Raw genomic sequence first — 17169 nt, forward strand, 5'->3', positions numbered from 1 at the left:
CCGCATACTGCCGCTTCTGCCTTGTTTTTTTAATTGTTTATCTGTCTTGGGATGTTTCCTTCTTGCCTGTTTTTGCAAATCCTAGCATATGTTCTCTGACTGTTACACAGCATTTACAGTTACAGAAAAAGGCAATCGCATTACAAGCTTCAGAGTATAAACAGAGGTCAGGAAGAAACTGATTCAGTGCATTAGAAGGATGCTCACCTTATCCTAAAATGTGGCTGTGGTCACAACAATAGCTGATGGATTGATGTTTGAGGGGAAAGGCACGAAAATTTCCCCTCCTCCCCCAAATCAACAGCAGAGACCAGAGGTTGTAACACAGCAACATAAAGTAAATGGGCAAGGTCTAACATCTCTGTCCCAAGATCTTCATGCCAGGTCTTGTCATGTCGGCGGAACTGGGATCTTGCTGGAGAAAAACAAGTCACTCAGTTCAGTAGTAGAAGTAAACTAAAATATAAAATCGAGGGCAATTTTGATAGTAGGGCATGTTTATTTTCCAGGAAGCATTTGTGAGTATTGCCCTTGATGTAGGACTCAGCGGAAGGTGTTACAGTTTTTTTCATCTAAGCAGTCAGTAAACCCAGATTGGCTGAAGAGATTTCAAATCAAGTTTCATAGGCAGCTTTAGCCTTGATCAAATATGCAGTAATATATTGGTGAATATTAAAAAAAATCATTGTGTTTATCAGAGATGATCAGCCTCTTTAAGCTGTCTCCCGTACGCTCTTTTTAGTTGTTTAGTCATGGAATATGCAATTCATGTGCCCTTCTGGCCTTAGTCAAGGTTTTTATTTTATTTTTTATTTTTAATCAGTATTGTGAGGAGACCACATCATTTTATATTTGGTATTTTTATGGAGTAATGTGATAGCTGCTTCATACACAGTTCTCGGAACCCTTCAAAGTACCTCAAAACTGTAATGCCAATTCACTGCCAGCAAAGATAATCAGATTTGTTGAAGCAACCTTCTTCATTTCTTTGGGACTCATGGAACTGAATCTCGATTGAACTAAATTGAGTTAATGGCTTTATTTAGAAATTAGCCTCCTCTTCTTGAATAACCAGAGTTCTGTTAGTTTTGGGGAAAGAAAGTTTTCATTAGATTACCAGTGCCTCAGAATGCATTTTCTACTTAGATCAAAAGGAGAGGCAAATGTTTCTGCTTGTTTGTCTTCCTTTCTCCTCCCCCTTTTCTAGAGGCTTTCCTTAGATGATCAACTGTTGGTTTTGCTGTTGTTTTTGTTGCCTTTTCTTAAACATCATTGAAGTAGAGAAATTGCTCGGTTCCCCTCCCAATGCTGTCATTCCTCTCCCCTCCCCCAAGTCCAATGTGTTCTTTATTAAACTGAATTAGGACATTCTAGGCTCTCTTAAAGAGTGGAAATGGGAACAGCTTAAATGAGCAGCCACATGAGACTCAGCAGCCTTTCCAACTGCACTGCAGAAGGAGCTCAGCTGCAAAGGGAATGATAATTTTTGAAGGATTTGTGCAACTGTTGAAGAATTACCAGCATTAATATTAAAACGTAGCTAATCTGGTTTTCCCCTTCCAAGCGTGTATAGCTTTCTCACTATGCTTGCTATAAAATCAGCGTGCTAAATACTTTGCTTCCTTGCCATCCTCTTTTAACTTCTGCAATTATTTATTTGCTTGTGTTCTCATATACTGAAGTGGGTATGTTGTTGCTGTTGGTTTTGCCTAATAATGCCAACCTTGAGGTTTGTATGCAGATATGGGTGTGGATTTGAGATGTCTGCTATTCAGAGTAAGCCAAAATCAAAGTGTAGTAGAAAACATATGAGCAGTTGTATCGAGGATTGGGGTGAAAAGGTTTTCAGCCCTGTAAGCATTTCTCCTTGAGATAGCAATATGGATTTCAAGGACCAGCAGTCATTTTCTGTAGCTATTTCGGTGTTTGTTCTAACCAAAATAGCCACGATCCTGACACCTTTTGACCCTTGTTTTCAGTCTCTGCCTCTCTTTATTTGTATATCAGATGTCTTCAGGGTTTCTGTAATTTTTTTTTTAAAAAAAGGTAGACCTTTGAGTTGTCTTCTCAGCCCCCTTTCCCTTTTCTCTCTGTTAGTTCACTTAGCTGCCTTGCTTGGTGTTAGAAATTATTCATTCTGGTTTAGCCCTGTGCTGCTTTTTTTCATGTGCGTATTTCCTGTGCCAAAAAAAAAAAAAAAAAAAGGGGAGCTGGGGTTTCAACTGTGGCTACACAAAGAGTTATGGAGGCAAACCTGGTATCTAAACAGCCTGCAAGAGCACAGGGGTCTCTGAAATATGTGTCTTCCAATTCTGTGCTTCTCAGCCATCCAGCATTACCGCAGTCATTGCATCTGAAGATGCAGGGGTAGTGTCAGCTTTGCTCCTCAGAGCTGGGTTTGAGTAGTGCAGGCGCATCTGTTCTTAGGTAGCACTCTCCATGGTCTTTAAAGCTACTCTTCTTGGCGGGTTCTTGGTGGCTGTACCTTGGTAGTGCCCAGCTGAAGATCGTGCCTGTCTGCGCTGTTGCTTAAAGGCTGGGTTATAATCAACCTGTGTGGCAGTGGCTGGAGGTAGCATCAGCATTGGCAGAACAGAGGCTGTCAGGGAAGGAACTGTTGTATATTCCTGTCCTAAAGGAAATCAGAGAGCAAGATGATGTGAATGATGGCTGTCTTGATTTTGGAAAATAGCTTAGCAGAAGATCTCACGGTTCTGAATAACAAAACAGGCCAATAAAAACATGCTCATAAAAAAGGCTAAAAGTTGAGTAAGATAAATCCTGTTTTGTTTCTATTGAAGCTAAGTGTGGGGAAAAGAATTGAAAGACACTTGAGAAAGCCTTGTTTCAGCCTGTGTGACTGAAGGGCAGTAAGGCATGATTAAAGCATACCTGCAGCGTTGGGAGAACGCACAGCAATGACACATTTCTGTAAGCAGGCATGCCTTGAGTTAAGTGTTAGAAAAAAACAGTTTAGACTGCTAAGGGTGGTGGTTAAACTTCCTTTAACTGACTTGTTGCTGTCCTGGAGGGAAGGTCATGAGGAGGGATGGTGCCCCAGCGAATCAACATGTGCTGATACTGTTGCTTGTGAGTAGCTGCAGGTGCTCTGTCCTGCAGAAGCTGTTTGAACATGGAAATCTCTTGTATCTGCCATCTTAGGCAGTTGTCTTTTTTTTTTCGGACTAATTAGTCAATAATCTATAAGAGCATGTAGATTTTTGCTTGAAATGACAGCTGAAAACCGTGAAGTTGGACAGACCATAGGATCCAATTCCCTTTTGATACGCAGCCATGCAACCTACTGAGATGGCTTACATCACTGCTACAATAACTTTATGGCCTTTTAATGAGTCTCCTTCCTGGAGACTCATTAGCTCTGCTCTCCTACAGTCTTTTGTCACCCCTCTCCATCAGCTCGGTTCTGAAACTGGCACTGGCTGGCATTCAGTCCTGGTTTTGCAGCATACCCAGCCCAGCTTTCATGCACTGGCTGACTTGGAGTGGATGTCTTGTTCTGAAATTTATGTGGATTCAGACAGTTTGACATTGTGACTGTGGCTTGATCTGTTGTTTACTTGAAAAATTCTGCAGGTTTCAACTTCTGTGGTGTGTGATGGGAGCTGGGAGGGTTTTTTTGCTATAACTGCCATTTCCTTGATATTTCACTGCCTGTCGTCTTGTCTAAGTTCTTCTGACTCTCCAGTGAAATAGCTTATGAAGGAGGAAGATCAGATCCCTTTTACTGAAGACTGATAATTTTGGAATATTCTTCCATTTCATGTTTACCAGTATTAAGTTACGGCAAGCTTCCAGGAGAGACTACTACTTGTATTGCCTTACAGTTCTTGTGTTTGAAGAGGGATGCAGTTGGAGTGTGTAAAGGCATTTCAGCCAGCTTGGCATGTTCTCTGGCTTTTAGTCTGGAGAATGGGGTTGTGCAAGTTGCAGGGGACCACACTGAAATTATGAGAAAAGAGTTCAAGCAAAACCTTGTCTCTGTTGAAATCAATTAACTCCCATTAGTTTGAGTCCAGATTCCATCCATAAACTTAAGTAGGGTATTTCTCTTTCTAGGCAGTCTACAGAAATGTTTCTGTCCTTCTGCATTTGTTTTCATGTTTCTTTGTAATGATTGCATAATGGGGATATATCTGTAATGTCAGAAATGTAATAGGTTAAGTAGCATAAATGACTTGGGAAGAGAAGAAACGCAGAACTGCAGAACCATTGTTGCTTTAAAACTCCTGCTGCTTTTAGTTGTTTGATTTAACCATTTAGTAGTTAGAGTTGTTGTTATGATAAATTACAGTGATGGGTGTTTAGGCATGAGAGATAAACAAAAAGGAGAAAAAGCACTCTTTTCTTCGTATCATTGGAAGAAATAGGAAATTGTTCAGTATGCTGCCACTGGCTTCTCAGTTGGCCAGCGACTAACTTTGGTGCCCCTATAAGCTTTAATGATGTCGTGTACAGGCTGAAATACTTTTAGATTTTAATCCAACAAGAAATGTATACTGTTAGCGTTTTGTTAAAGCTGATGGCAAATGCTCAGTGCATACAGCATCAAGCCCTTGGATTTAAGCCCATTCAAGTACTAAAAAAAATAATCTGGTATCTAAGGGACTGGTTTATTAATGATTATGCTTTTATCAGTGTGCATTTCTGGGCTTTTTTCTGTGTTACCTGAAGGTAGAATAACAATGCTTTTTAAACATTTGCACTTTTCTCCCTCCAGATCAATGATGCTTTTGAAAGGAATGTTTTCATCTTTATTTTTTCTTTTTTTTGAGGGGGAGGGAGAGGATTGCGTGGTTTAAAACAATGCAGATTTTTTCAAATGTGAGTCTCGTAATGACTGAAGTTTTCAGTCCTTTTGTGACTCGATTGGTATTTTAATACAGTATTCCATTACAATTTTTTGAGATATTTAGAAATGTTTCTCTGACTGTGATAATTCCGTAATCTACGTAACAGACAGCAGCATGTCCAAACTCCTGAACTGGAGGGGAGTTGAGGATGCTGGAGGGGAAATTTTCTATAAGCATTTATCTTTTTTTTTTTTTTTTTTTTTCTTTCCCCTTTTTTCTTTTTTTTCTTCCCTACTGAGGGAGAAGTGGGGGAGAGACATTTCTGCTAATAATTCTGATATAAAGCCTTCTTGACTGTTTTCCAGTACCCTGAGAATTGTGACAGGTAATTCCCCCCCCTCCCCCCCGAAAGGGTACAATAAGTGGAATTTGGTGTATGCCTGAGGGCTGACATTTTCTCTGGTGACCACAAAACTGGCTGTGCCACCATGGAGCTTCTGCCTGTGGGAGGAGTTAGGGGGTCAGGGGCCTGGCTAGCTGCTTGATTAATTTTTATACCAAAATCATGTTGTTTGCTGCCTTAAGAATAAGTTCTTACTCCTGAAATTCTTTCAGTTTTGTAATTGTCTCCTGGAGACACTTACTTACTCTCTCTCTCACTGGTTTGTAATACAGTTATTTCTTGTCCTTTGACTAATACTTGTCACTTCAAACTTCAAAAAGAAGGGCCAAAACCAAGGAACTTGGTGTAAATTACAGCGCTGTTAATAGGTGAAATGGGGCATACCTCCTATACAAAAGGTGTATTGACAGATCCAATAGTGCCCTGTTTTCATGGGAAGATGCATTTAGAGCATCTCAGCCGAGCTTTCTTAACTTGGCAGGCATAAGGAGATGCGTAGTCCTGTGCAGGATCCCTCTCTTCCTCTAAAAGTTTATGGCCTTTCAGTGTGAAATATTGCACAGTGTTTCTTTTTTATGCTCTTTGAATGTTTTGTGGAGGCTTTGTTTAGTTTCCCTTCATAATTTTTAATAGGAAGTCTTTGAAGTTGGATTGTGGCTGAAAAATCTTATTGGCAGCCTGACCATTCATTGTTGACTCCTATCTTTTTTTTAATTGTGCATCTATAAAAATCTGGAAGGGAGTGTGTTCAGAGAAACTGTGAAGCAATGTATATTTCTGGAAAGGGGAAATAAACTTGCAATTATTCTCAGCCATTATTTGTCACGTGAAAATGTTACATGCTAATGGCTGCAGATGGTTTACACAAAAACTGTACACACTGAAAGCCCTCCTCATTGGGAGCTATCGTTTTCTGTCATACATTATGCTAGAACGGAAAAGGTTTTTTTATCTGCCTGCAGCTATGTATTACCCTTATTTGCTGTTGCTAGCACAGACCTCGTTAATATGCATCTGGCAATGGTTAAAATTTTCTCCATCAGTGACTTTATATTTATCCATCTAGATGAAGGATTCTCCTAAGTTTGAAAAGGTAAGGCTATCGGTACACAGGAGTCTGTGGTGGAAAGCATTGCGTTTGGAAAGGCAGATGTGAAGGAGGCAGAGTTAAGGTTATGGTTTAATATTTTTATGCTCTTGTTAAAGTTCAGAATCAACTTTTATGTGAAAATGTATTTCTGTGTGTGCAGGCATATTGTACCTCTGTGTGTGTGTGTCTTTGTAGACACGGTGATTGCTTCATACTGTGGAATAGTAAAACAACCCTGTAATGTGCCGATGTATTTTGTTTTATTCATCAAAACCAGTACAGACATCTGTAAAGTGTTAGTCTGAATTACAGTTTATATAGTGAAAATGACAAATGACAAAGGGTTGCATTCGGTATAAATTAGTGTGTTAATAGTGCAAGGCAAAGAAGGAAGGGTAAGAGGTTAGAATACAAGTTGGAGTTCAGAGCTCCTTATGTAAGGTGAGTGATCAGAAAAATTTCCGTGGACTGGTTTAGTCTTAGCATTAATCACATTTCACGCAGATGTAGCAAACAAATCTATGTGCATAGATGCAGCTGGGAAACTATGCTTGTGATTTTTTTTTTTTTTTTTTTTTTTTTTGTCACAGCAATGGACATTATTGTTGCATCTTATTCTTCAGTGACTCTTTATTTTCATACCACCAGTGGATACCTCATGTAGATATCCTGGAATCTGTGAGAAGCTGTGGAAAACTCTGTGCAAATCCCAGATTGCAGTTAACTTTTCTGTATGTCCTGTTAGATGCTGATATCTGAATATGGTCAGCTTTGTTCAGAGCTGTGGTTTTCTTTTACCTGCTTTTTCAGGCCTTTGTGGAGGCATCTGTGGTGTCTATACTACTTGATTTTGTGTTATAAAATGGGCGTGTTTCTTCTGACAAGAAGGCTGTAACTCTAGGAAGGTGACTTGGCTTGATAGTCAACTCTTTGGCTAAAACTAGTCATGAGAGAGCATTATGTGGCCAGCTAAACCTGCTTGAATGTTCAGGTACTTTAGAGGACAAAACAGTTTTGAAGAATAAGCCTTTATTAGTTTGCAAAATGATTTTATCAGAACACTAGAGAAGAGGCAGGATAATGGGATGAGATGAAGTAATCTAACTGCTCTGGAATAACCCAGCTGCTACAATTTTGCATCTGATTATATATTTCCAACTAGGAGATTTTACAGTTGCTTTTGAGGCCATAACAGCAACAGTTTATGCAGAGCCAGCACTTACCTTGTCTTTCTCTTACTCAGCAGGTGTCTGGCACACTGAATCTATTGATCGGTGTAGGATTTGTGCTTTGGTTCATTTATTGAAGATGTGAAGCAACGTCAAGTCCGAGATTGGAATTACTGACAGACTGGAGGCAATCTTAAGTCCTTGTGATGCACATGGACATGCTGAATTATAAGTAATTCTAGCTTCTTTTCCCCTCCCCTCCCTTCCCCTCACTCAGCTATCTCAGGGTTCATAGAGATTTCAATGGTTCGTGTGCCTGTAAGTTTGGAACACAAGTGACCAAAAATGGGGGACCAGGAATTGTATAAAACTAACCATACTGCCAACAGCAATGAGAACTTGTACTACCAACAGCACCAAATGAACTCCCTTCCATCTCTAAATCATAGCTATGGGACATCTGTTATGGATGTTCCCCAGGCATCCCCTCTCTCCCCCCAGTTTCCCCAAGATTCAAGAGACAGTATAGCTTTGCCTGTAGGTTCAAAAAGTCTTGGGTCAGTGGATACATCTAGACAAACCAGTTGGACACATTCTGGCTCAGGAAACCATGTCCCAGTGAGGAACAATTTGAATAATCAAAGCGCTATGTGGAGCCCCCTTGGGCAGGGGGAGTCCCATGATGGATACCAATATTCTTACTCTCAGCCCAGTGAAAATAGATCGCAAAAAATTACCAGTGGGGTCCTGCATAAATTGGACTCCTTTACACAAGTATTTGCTAACCAAAATCTGAGAATTCAAGTCAACAACATGGCTCAGGTTTTGCACACCGAGTCTTCAATGGTGGATAATTCTGGTGACAGTGCGCTCAGGCAGCTGCTGTCCCAGAAGCCAGCAGCTGAGCAACAGCCTGTAACTTCCAGTGTACAAAGATACCAACCGGTGCCACAGCAGACACACCAGAATTTTGCAAGCACACAGCAAAAGCAACAAATGCAAGTCATGCAGCACCAACAGTTGTACTACGACTACCAGCAGCATTTATCACAAATGCAGATGCATTCTGCGTTTCAGCAAGGACAGACGCACGTTCAACAAATGCAGTCCCAGCAGCTCTTACCGCAACAGATGCAGCACTTGCAGCAGACTCAATACTATGCTCAGCCGCAGCAGGGACATCAGCGGCTCTCGATACAGGAGATCCAGCAGCAGCAGCAACAGCCAACTCGGCAGCAGCAGCAGCGGCAGTGTCCAATGCAAATAGCTCAGTATTACCAAACGCAACCTGTTATGCAGCAGTTACAGCAACAGCAGCAACAGATGCAATTGCCGCTTCCTCCGTATCACAGGGAACCAGATCCAAAGACTATGCATGAACCACACCAGTACTCTCAGGATCCTGGTCATCCTGTGCAGCTTATCCAGTTGGGAGCAGTGCCTCAGTATTGCTACCAGGATCCCCATGAACAGTACAGGCACTTGTACCCACAGAGTTTACTGCAGCAGCAGCAAGATCAGCAGAAGCAATACCCAAGTGAAAGCAGAGTGACATCTCTGAACTCCCATGTTGGCCTCACTCCACCAGAGACCACAGAGGATCCCACACGGCAGGAAATTAATTCTGTAGGTAATGCTGTTCCTCATCGAACTCTTTTGCTACCCTCGGGAGTTCATCTGAACAACAAAAGCTCTCAGCAAGACTCTCCCAGCACCACGTGGCCTCAGGTAGGCAGGATTTTAGGTCCATGCTCAGCTGAACTTGTTTTGCAGAAGAGTAGCAAGGTGCGGAAACGAAACTGTTGCAGAAGAGCAGGGAGGTTGGGATGTGAGTGATGGGCATCACTGGGAAGTTTTGGGGAACTGCATTAGTAGACTTAGGTCTGCCTTGCTGGGTTGGTTTGGGGCCAGGCTGGCGACAGCACAGGGCTACTGCTGCTGTGGGGCTGCTGCTTCCCTCACGGGAGTCTTTGGGAAATTCTGTCCTGGTTTCTGGGGAGGAGGGGCCCAGTTACAATAAAGTGCTTTTGCTAATTTTTCAACACCTGAGGGCTTGATTGTTCAGGAAGAGTTAGTCAACTCCCTGTTTCCAAAAGTAATACCTGGGTCAGAGCAAAGGTTTCAAAACGGCAAACAGGTGAGTGGAGGAGAACTTGCACTATTACACTCACAGAGGACTGATTTGGTAGAGATGTGTAAGGCATTCAATTCAGAGGCTTTTAATATTAGTAAAATCATATGCAAAACGCAAACATAATCCTGTGAGGACCTTCATTTATGCATTAATATTTCCTGAAAAATTATTTTCTTTTTTCACCTCTTCCTCCTTTGATAGCAGGTGCAACTGTCAGATGGCAGACGGCAGCCGTTGTCCCCAGAACAAAGGTATTTTTAAAAAATTTCTTTTGTCTTTTTAATTTAAATATGAGAAATACAAAGGAGTGCTGCAGCTTAGAGGGAGGGGAATGTACTCTGGGTAGGTAAGAGTCGTTGCTCTTCTAGAAACATCTTTAGCTTTTAGGATTTAAGTTTGTGTGATTTTTCACCATCCCCCCCATCAATAAAATGAAATAAATGCATTGTCTTTCAAAAAAGAAAGAAAGGAGAGGGGAAAAAAAAAGGAACCAAAGAAAACGCAAAAGCAGGGGAGCAGTTTGCTCTCAATCTTGCATTTGTAAGAGAAGGGATGATGTGTGGTTTGGATTTCTATCTCTGGCAGCAGGGATCTTCTGTTTTTCTTAAGGCCTTGCTTCTGAAGGGCTGAGGTGTCCTCCGGCACAGTTGTCTACCATAAGTAGGCGCATTGGGTCCAAGTACTTGTTAACTGCTGTCATGAGTGGAGAAATGTCGGTCTGTCATGATAGATCTTGTGGGTTCTCAGACTTTTCTATACAGAGGGCCATGCTTTGATGTGTCCTACTCAAAACTTCCTTTCTCCTCATCTTGGGAGCAGCTGATCTAGGTTATTGCCCACGTATTCCACAGTACTCACCCAGTGCTTACTTGTGGTTTCGTAACCATCTAGCTGTAAAATTTTGATTTCCTTGACTAAAAAGCTTCCTCTGCAACAAAGGGAATGTGCCAAATTAATGTCTCTTCTTCTGTTCCATGCTATAAAAAAATGAAAATAAAAATAGTGGCCAGAACAGAGAAACACTTCCTGAGAGAGCTGATGCGAAGAACAAGCTAATGTGTTCAATATGCTTGAAGGAGTTTAAGAGTTTGCCTGCTCTAAATGGTCACATGAGGTCACACGGAGGAGTAAGAGCATCTCCTAACTTCAAACAGGTAGCAGTCTGGTTTACTTCAGTATTTGGCGCTCTCCTTTCCATGTTGATATTTGCTTGCTTTGCCATGCTTTGCTTTGCTGTCAAAACTTGTTCTTCTCAGCGCTGTTTTGTTATGTCATACCCTCCGTGAGTAGAAATGCGCATTATTGTGCTGGTTTGTAGGCCAGAAGTCTTGCTTCGAAGTCAGAGGCAGTGGCAGAAGACAGGACAGCATTTGTACCTCTGTGTTTCTCTGCACATTACAAAAACACTCTACAAAGTTGTGTCAAGAAGGTCTGAATTATTTTCCCCTCATGTTTATTATATTATAAATATCAGAAACATCAAGTCTTCCTTATTTTCATTTGGGCTACTTGGATGACTAAGGGATGTTTATTGGAATCCTTCCCAGGCTTTAGTTGAAGGAGCAGGATTGTTGAGTCTTTGACAGCTTTCTTCCCAAGTGTTTTAGTTCTGCAGGTATTAACAAATACCAAACCAAAAATGTGGGTTTGAATTGTTCTGCATAAAAATAACTTGCCCTGCCAGACAGTCTTCCTCTGTCCTGGTATTTTAGAAATTCTGTCCTAATGGGGAATACCACGGGAAGGCAAAGAGCTATCAGTTACACCATCTGTGTCTTTTTTTTGGTGGGTGATGGAGAGTTCTGCCTTTATAGTGATAAAAAGAGCACGTGTTTATATCCCCTCCTGCAAGTTACCTTGTAAAGATGTTTAATGTGTTTGTTTATCACTGAGGCTGAATCCTATGTAGGAGTCATGAGTAATCTGCCAACTTCATTCAAGGCGAATAAAGAGTCCAGGAAGCAGCGCTGTTGTGTGTTTTGTAACCCTGGCCACTTATTTTCAGCCACGGTGCATACGTTGCGTGGTGTATCGATCCAGAAGTAGCCCTCTCTCACTCGGGCTGAAAGCCTTTAATTGTCTGTACAGGATGAAGGAGAGAAACCACCACAGCAGCCGCTGCCAAAAGAGGGGGATAGCCTCGCGCCCATCGTCATGCCAGTGTCTGTCCCTGTAAAGCTTCTGTCACCTGAGCCCAGCACGCAGCCCTCTGCCAGCACTGCCACAGTCAAAGACAAGCCTGCCAACTCTGTGTCAGATGATGAGATGCCCGTTCTCGTGAAGATGACTTACTCTCCACCGTGCAGTCCAAAAGTGGCCAACCCCTGCTCATCCTCTGTGAGTGCTGCATATCTTGCCACTAACTGTGCTGTGCTTGTTAAATCCCTTTGCTTATAGTGCTGCTACTTGCTGAAATGTCTGTATTTTAGAATATTTTCTGGGATCTTAATGATGCCTAGTAAACAAAAAAGGCTTGTGGCATCATGGAATTTCTTTCTCAGTCATTTGAAAATACAAATTTTCCCTTTGCTTGGGGAATCAAGACATCAGCTGAAAATAAATCATTTGAAATTGGAATGTGATATTCTTATCCCACTAGAACAAAGGGATTTAGTATCTTTTTGCTGTTATTGTCTTTTCCTTTTCAGGCTGCTTTGTTTTTCTGTTATTGCTTAAATTCAGCAGGTTTATTTCTTTCTGTTTTTTAAAGTCAGATATATGTGCTTCTCATTTCAGCCAAAGATGGGAGAGCACTGTGCAGTGCTTGCTTACAGTGTGTGCTCTAAGCCAGTATGAAGCTTGCCGACTCAGAGTTTTGCAATGAAGTCATTTTCCCCTTTCTCTTTGCATGCATCAGATCTAAGAGTTAATCACGGGGAATTCTGATATAGGAGAAATAGCTATGCTTAGTGCTTTTATTTCAATCATAAAACTGAAATTGTCAGGCAGCATGAGGAATTGATGAATACTTGAATGACACATGAGAATGCTCTTTATTGTTTTCTTGAAAGAGTCTTGGAGGAAGCAGTATTTATTTCACGTACCAGTGTAGGGATAGATGCTGCTTGTTCCTTCAAATCCATGCTTGCAGGCTACACCATGATAAGAGATTACTGGGGAGTATAACTACTGTATGGTATTATTTGTATAATGCAGAGCAATACTCTTGTGATTTTTTTTTTTCTTCCCTTCTTCTCATGAGGCTGATGGCCAAACAAGAGGACAGCATATACCATCATGGGTGACTCCTTATAATATTCATGTATTTATCACCCCTCTCCCGACCCTTCACTCATAAACACTAATTTTAAATATGTAGTACTTTAAAAAGTAAAATATTTTACTCTTTTCCTTTTAGAAAGAGGTTTTACACATAAACTTCCACTTCACTGTGGAAGCCGGCGTTTCACAATACTTAGCTTGTAACTCAGCAGTACAATTTTTCTTTTCTATTTCTAGTTTCTGGAGAGAAAAGGGACAGTCTTTTCTGAATCCTTGAGCTCTGAGTGGGAGATCTTCTCTAGAGACATCAGAGTAGGTGGCTTGGGCTTGTGTATTTCTGCAACGTATGTAAAGTGACTGTGATTAAATCTGCCAGTGTTTGGCTAAATGCACATTCATTCACTCAAAATCATGCTTGCAGTCTTTGTTATTGCCCAAGCAAACTAAACTCATGCAGTTTCCTCTCTGGATCCTATCTTTTATGTAAGCAGTAGTATTGGAAATGTTCGAAGATCAAAAGATCTACAATTCCATCTTCCTCTGTGAGGAGATTATGCCATTGGAGACTTTTTGTTTTTTTTAAATACCAAAAAAAAAATATGGAGTTGTGTTGCATTTATTTATACGGTGCTTTGAGCTGTCCAGAAAAGCTCCCACAAAGCTCATAGAATCAGTACAATTAAACAACAGAAGAAAACTAAATGTTCAGCAAGGCTATAGGACAGTGAGCTGAAGCCAGCGGTCAAGGGAGGTTCGTCAGGATCTACCCAGAGTGGATTTATCAAGGTGTGGCAGCAGGGCTCACAAGGATGCCTTCGGTCTTGGATAATGGGAACCAGTTCCTGGAGCTTCAGAAAAGTGTTGAGGGGATTCTGCGTTGAGAGCCCATGGACATCACTATCTCCCTTAATATTCAATGTGGTCTTTTTTGAAAGCAGTGTTGGCATAACTGCGCTGAGGCTCAGGTATACTGTAGGTGAGGCAGCACAGGAGGTGGTGGTGTGTAGGACTTCTGAGATGCTGTCTTGGTTGATTAGTTTGCTTTACATTAGTGAGAAAGGAGTATCAGCTCTTTCACCTTTAAAGAGCAAACCAAAATGAGCCCTTAGTCAAAGACTGGGATCTGGCCTGCTGGGGTTTTTTTTTAGATGTTGGTTTGTTTTGGTGTTTTTTTTCCCTTGAGTTAAGGGTTTTATCCCTTTTCTCCTTTTTGAACACTAAATGTTCACCATCGTGATGGACTATGTCTGTGATTATAGGTAACCCTCATCCTTTCACTGTTCTGAGTGTCCGTTATCAACCAAATTCTCTGTAAAGCTGCATTTTGTCCTGCAAAAGAAAAACTCTTCCAAAATTTAATTTTTTTTGGAGACAGAATGTCAACAGCTGTTGGAGAGGATACAGCCATGATCTAACAGAGAGGACAGGACCTCTGTAATCAAAAACATTTCCACAAGCTGGAACATATTAACATAAGGGATAAAGGGTGACAGTGCTAATGCTCCTTTAACATGATTTTTATTGGGTGAATGTGATTCTCAAGAACCACCCATGGTGTAAAGATGTATGTTGTCTAAACATACATTGTAGTTATTTACTTTATGTAGTAGTAGAATTTACCAGATGATGCAGACATTCTGGAGTAACCCTGTCTGTGAAAAAATTTATTCTGCTTTCCAAGTTTATCCTAAAGAGGATCTACAATCTGGACAACTGAAAACAGTATATTTAATAAATACTGTGTTCATCTACCAGCTTCTGTGTGTTCTTAAAGCACAACCTGAGAACCTGGTTCTTCCCACCTCACCCTCCAGAAATCCACAGATTCCACACTGGCACAAATTCTGTGCCTCATTGTTCTGTGGACTGTAGGGATTTATTGCTAAATGATTTTTAGCATTCAAATTCTAGAATTCTAGGCATGTTACAGTGTGTTCATTTCCCAGGTGGTCATCTACTAGCCTTTTTCTTCCAAGGGAAGAGGAGAGAGTTAAGTTCAGGATTCGTTGCAGCTGGACTGTACTCAAGCTGATGGGAATGTAGTGATAAGAGGCAAAGAATTTGAATTTATTACATTTTTCTTCCTATCCTGCTGCTGAGTACTGCAGTAATTTCGCTGTGCTTGTGTCCTTCGTAGTCAAACAAAATAAATGTATTGTAAAATATTTCATATAAAGTTTTTAATAAACTGTGACTGGGTAATGAAGTAACTCCCAACAGCCTGTGTGTGTTCAGTGGGAATAGAAGTGCTCAGGGTGTTCAGGTGGAGCTGAAGAAGGGTGTGGGAGACTTATGGCCTGGGAGAGCTATTCCCTCACCTGCAGAAGCTGAGCAGCCTCTCCATGTCTGTGCCTGTGTCTTTGACCCAGGGGCCTTGCTGATGGAGGTGAGGATAATTTGTCCTTTTTTTCCTCACTCCCCTGAGGTTTCTGTGTCACACCAGATAGTGTACTGGCTGGGCTTGTTATGGTGGTATAACTGCCTGGTGGTAACAGCTTTTCTGTGGCTGTTGCCCTAACCTGTAGGGGTTTGTGTGCAAACCACATTTAAGCATGCCTAAATACTAAAGTTCAGTGTGTTTTCATTTAGGAAATTAGCAAAAAACCTCATCAAAGTGCTGTAAAATTGGAAGAAAACTTCAAACCATTGCAGGACAAGAAGAAGTATCGGCACAGACCTGAACCTCTCTTCATACCTCCTCCTTCCTTCAACTTCAGCATGTCCCATTCCGGTGCAACCCTGTACCAGAGTCAGCTTCGCTCTCCCCGTGTCCTTGGAGATCATCTGCTAGACCGGACGCATGAGCTCCCTCCCTACACTCCGCCACCGATGCTTAGTCCAGTTCGGCAAGGGTCTGGTCTCTTCAGCAGTGTTATCACATCATCTCATAGCACCTCACATACGCAGCTGCCACTTACTCCACTGACACCTACTCCACGGGTGCTCCTGTGTCGGTCTAGTAAGTATTACATTTACAGAGTGGCAGTACATGCTAAATACCGCTGTTCTCTCTTCTGGTGTTACCGCATTGATGATTTCTACATGTGCTCACACACACAGCTGGTTCTGCTACTTCACAGGAAAAGTCTATCTTTATCAGGGTTTTTGCCTTGGATGTTGTAGAGCAGGGGTCCTCAAACTATGGCCTGCGGGCCAGATACGGCCCCCCAGGGTCCTCAATCCAGCCCCCGGTATTTACAGAACCCCCCGTGCCCCACCCCACTGCCGGGGGTTGAGGGGGGAAACCAGGCAGCCGCAGATGACTGCCTGCCACTTAATCTGCGTGCTGGCCCCCTGTTTAAAAAGTTTGAGGACCCCAGTTGTAGAGGGTGTTAAAGCATAAAGTGAACAGAGGAGCCTAACCAGCGAGTAAGGTTGTGATCTTTCAGTGTGGTCTGCCTCAAGAAAAGACCACTATGTCTCATTGCATCTGGGCCTTCTGAAGTGGAGGGAAAAGACCTGCTTTGAAACATGAGGTTCATTTTAAGTATTTGTCGTTCAGTGCTTCTCAAGAAAAGGTGGTCAAGACGGTAGAAACCTCTGCAAGTTAGGATATTTGTTACCTTTAACAATTCAGACTGCTTCAATCTAAATATTGATAAAAGGTAGTTTTTGTTTAATAGACTGGAGTAATGTTGATGTTAATAGGGAGGTCGCAATGCAGCCCAGGAGATGGAGCATCAGCTGCAATGCAGTTGTTACCAAAATACACTTTTAAACTCAAACTCCAATCTCTGTTTCAGATAGTATCGATGGAAGTGTAATTCCGGTGACGCCTGGGCCTGGAGAACAGACTGTTGAACCGTAAGAAAAATAATACTGTTTTTATCACTGCTGTTGTAGACTGGCTCCAGCCTAGAGCGTGTAGCCTGAAGTGTTTTGTACTAAGCAGGTAGCGTTCAACTGCTTGAAGTCATGTTGGGCTGGACGCATTTAAGGTTGTTCTGGGTGGTGGCTGAGGACACTGAGAGCAAAATGGCTGTGGGAGACGTAGATGTCATGGCTCAAAAATGCAGTAGGAGAGGTTTGGTGGGAACCACTGAAGCTGAAACACTGTATGGTTAGTGATGGCTGGGAAGAGGGCCATGAGGAAAAGAGATGCCGATCCAGTACTCTTGCTTTTATTTGTTATATTAACTGTGAAGTTTTGGAGAGGTATTACCTTCTAGGTTCTCCAGAGCAGACTGAAAACAGGGTTGTCTCTTCAGCAGTACTGTCTCTTTCTGCTCTCTGCTGAAGAGTGCCCTTCTCTGTGAAGCAGAATGTTACAGTTTCCGGCATCTCCCTCTTTCCTAGTCAGCATATATATAAGCTAGCTTAGGTTGTCCATAAGATATGTT

The 17169-nt window shown here is 41.8% G+C and overlaps 1 protein-coding gene across 10 annotated transcripts in view; it reads left to right on the forward strand.

Annotated features, from left to right (window-relative positions):
* Positions 1 to 17169, forward strand: part of TRERF1 (transcriptional regulating factor 1) — a 100775-nt gene that overhangs the window by 72503 nt on the left and 11103 nt on the right. For 5 of the 10 annotated variants that reach the window (XM_037405720.1, XM_037405723.1, XM_037405721.1 and 2 more), the window contains 6 exons: positions 7548 to 9201; positions 9809 to 9858; positions 10611 to 10761; positions 11696 to 11944; positions 15419 to 15788; positions 16573 to 16633. In XM_037405720.1, coding sequence (XP_037261617.1) covers positions 7819 to 9201; positions 9809 to 9858; positions 10611 to 10761; positions 11696 to 11944; positions 15419 to 15788; positions 16573 to 16633 — 2264 coding nt within the window. In that variant the 5' untranslated portion in view covers positions 7548 to 7818. The remainder of the gene's footprint in view (positions 1 to 7547; positions 9202 to 9808; positions 9859 to 10610; positions 10762 to 11695; positions 11945 to 15418; positions 15789 to 16572; positions 16634 to 17169) is intronic. The other 5 variants (XM_037405724.1, XM_037405722.1, XM_037405725.1 and 2 more) reach the window with 4 other exon arrangements.

Source organism: Falco rusticolus, chromosome 12, assembly GCF_015220075.1.
Source record: "Falco rusticolus isolate bFalRus1 chromosome 12, bFalRus1.pri, whole genome shotgun sequence".
Classification (NCBI taxonomy): domain Eukaryota; kingdom Metazoa; phylum Chordata; class Aves; order Falconiformes; family Falconidae; genus Falco; species Falco rusticolus.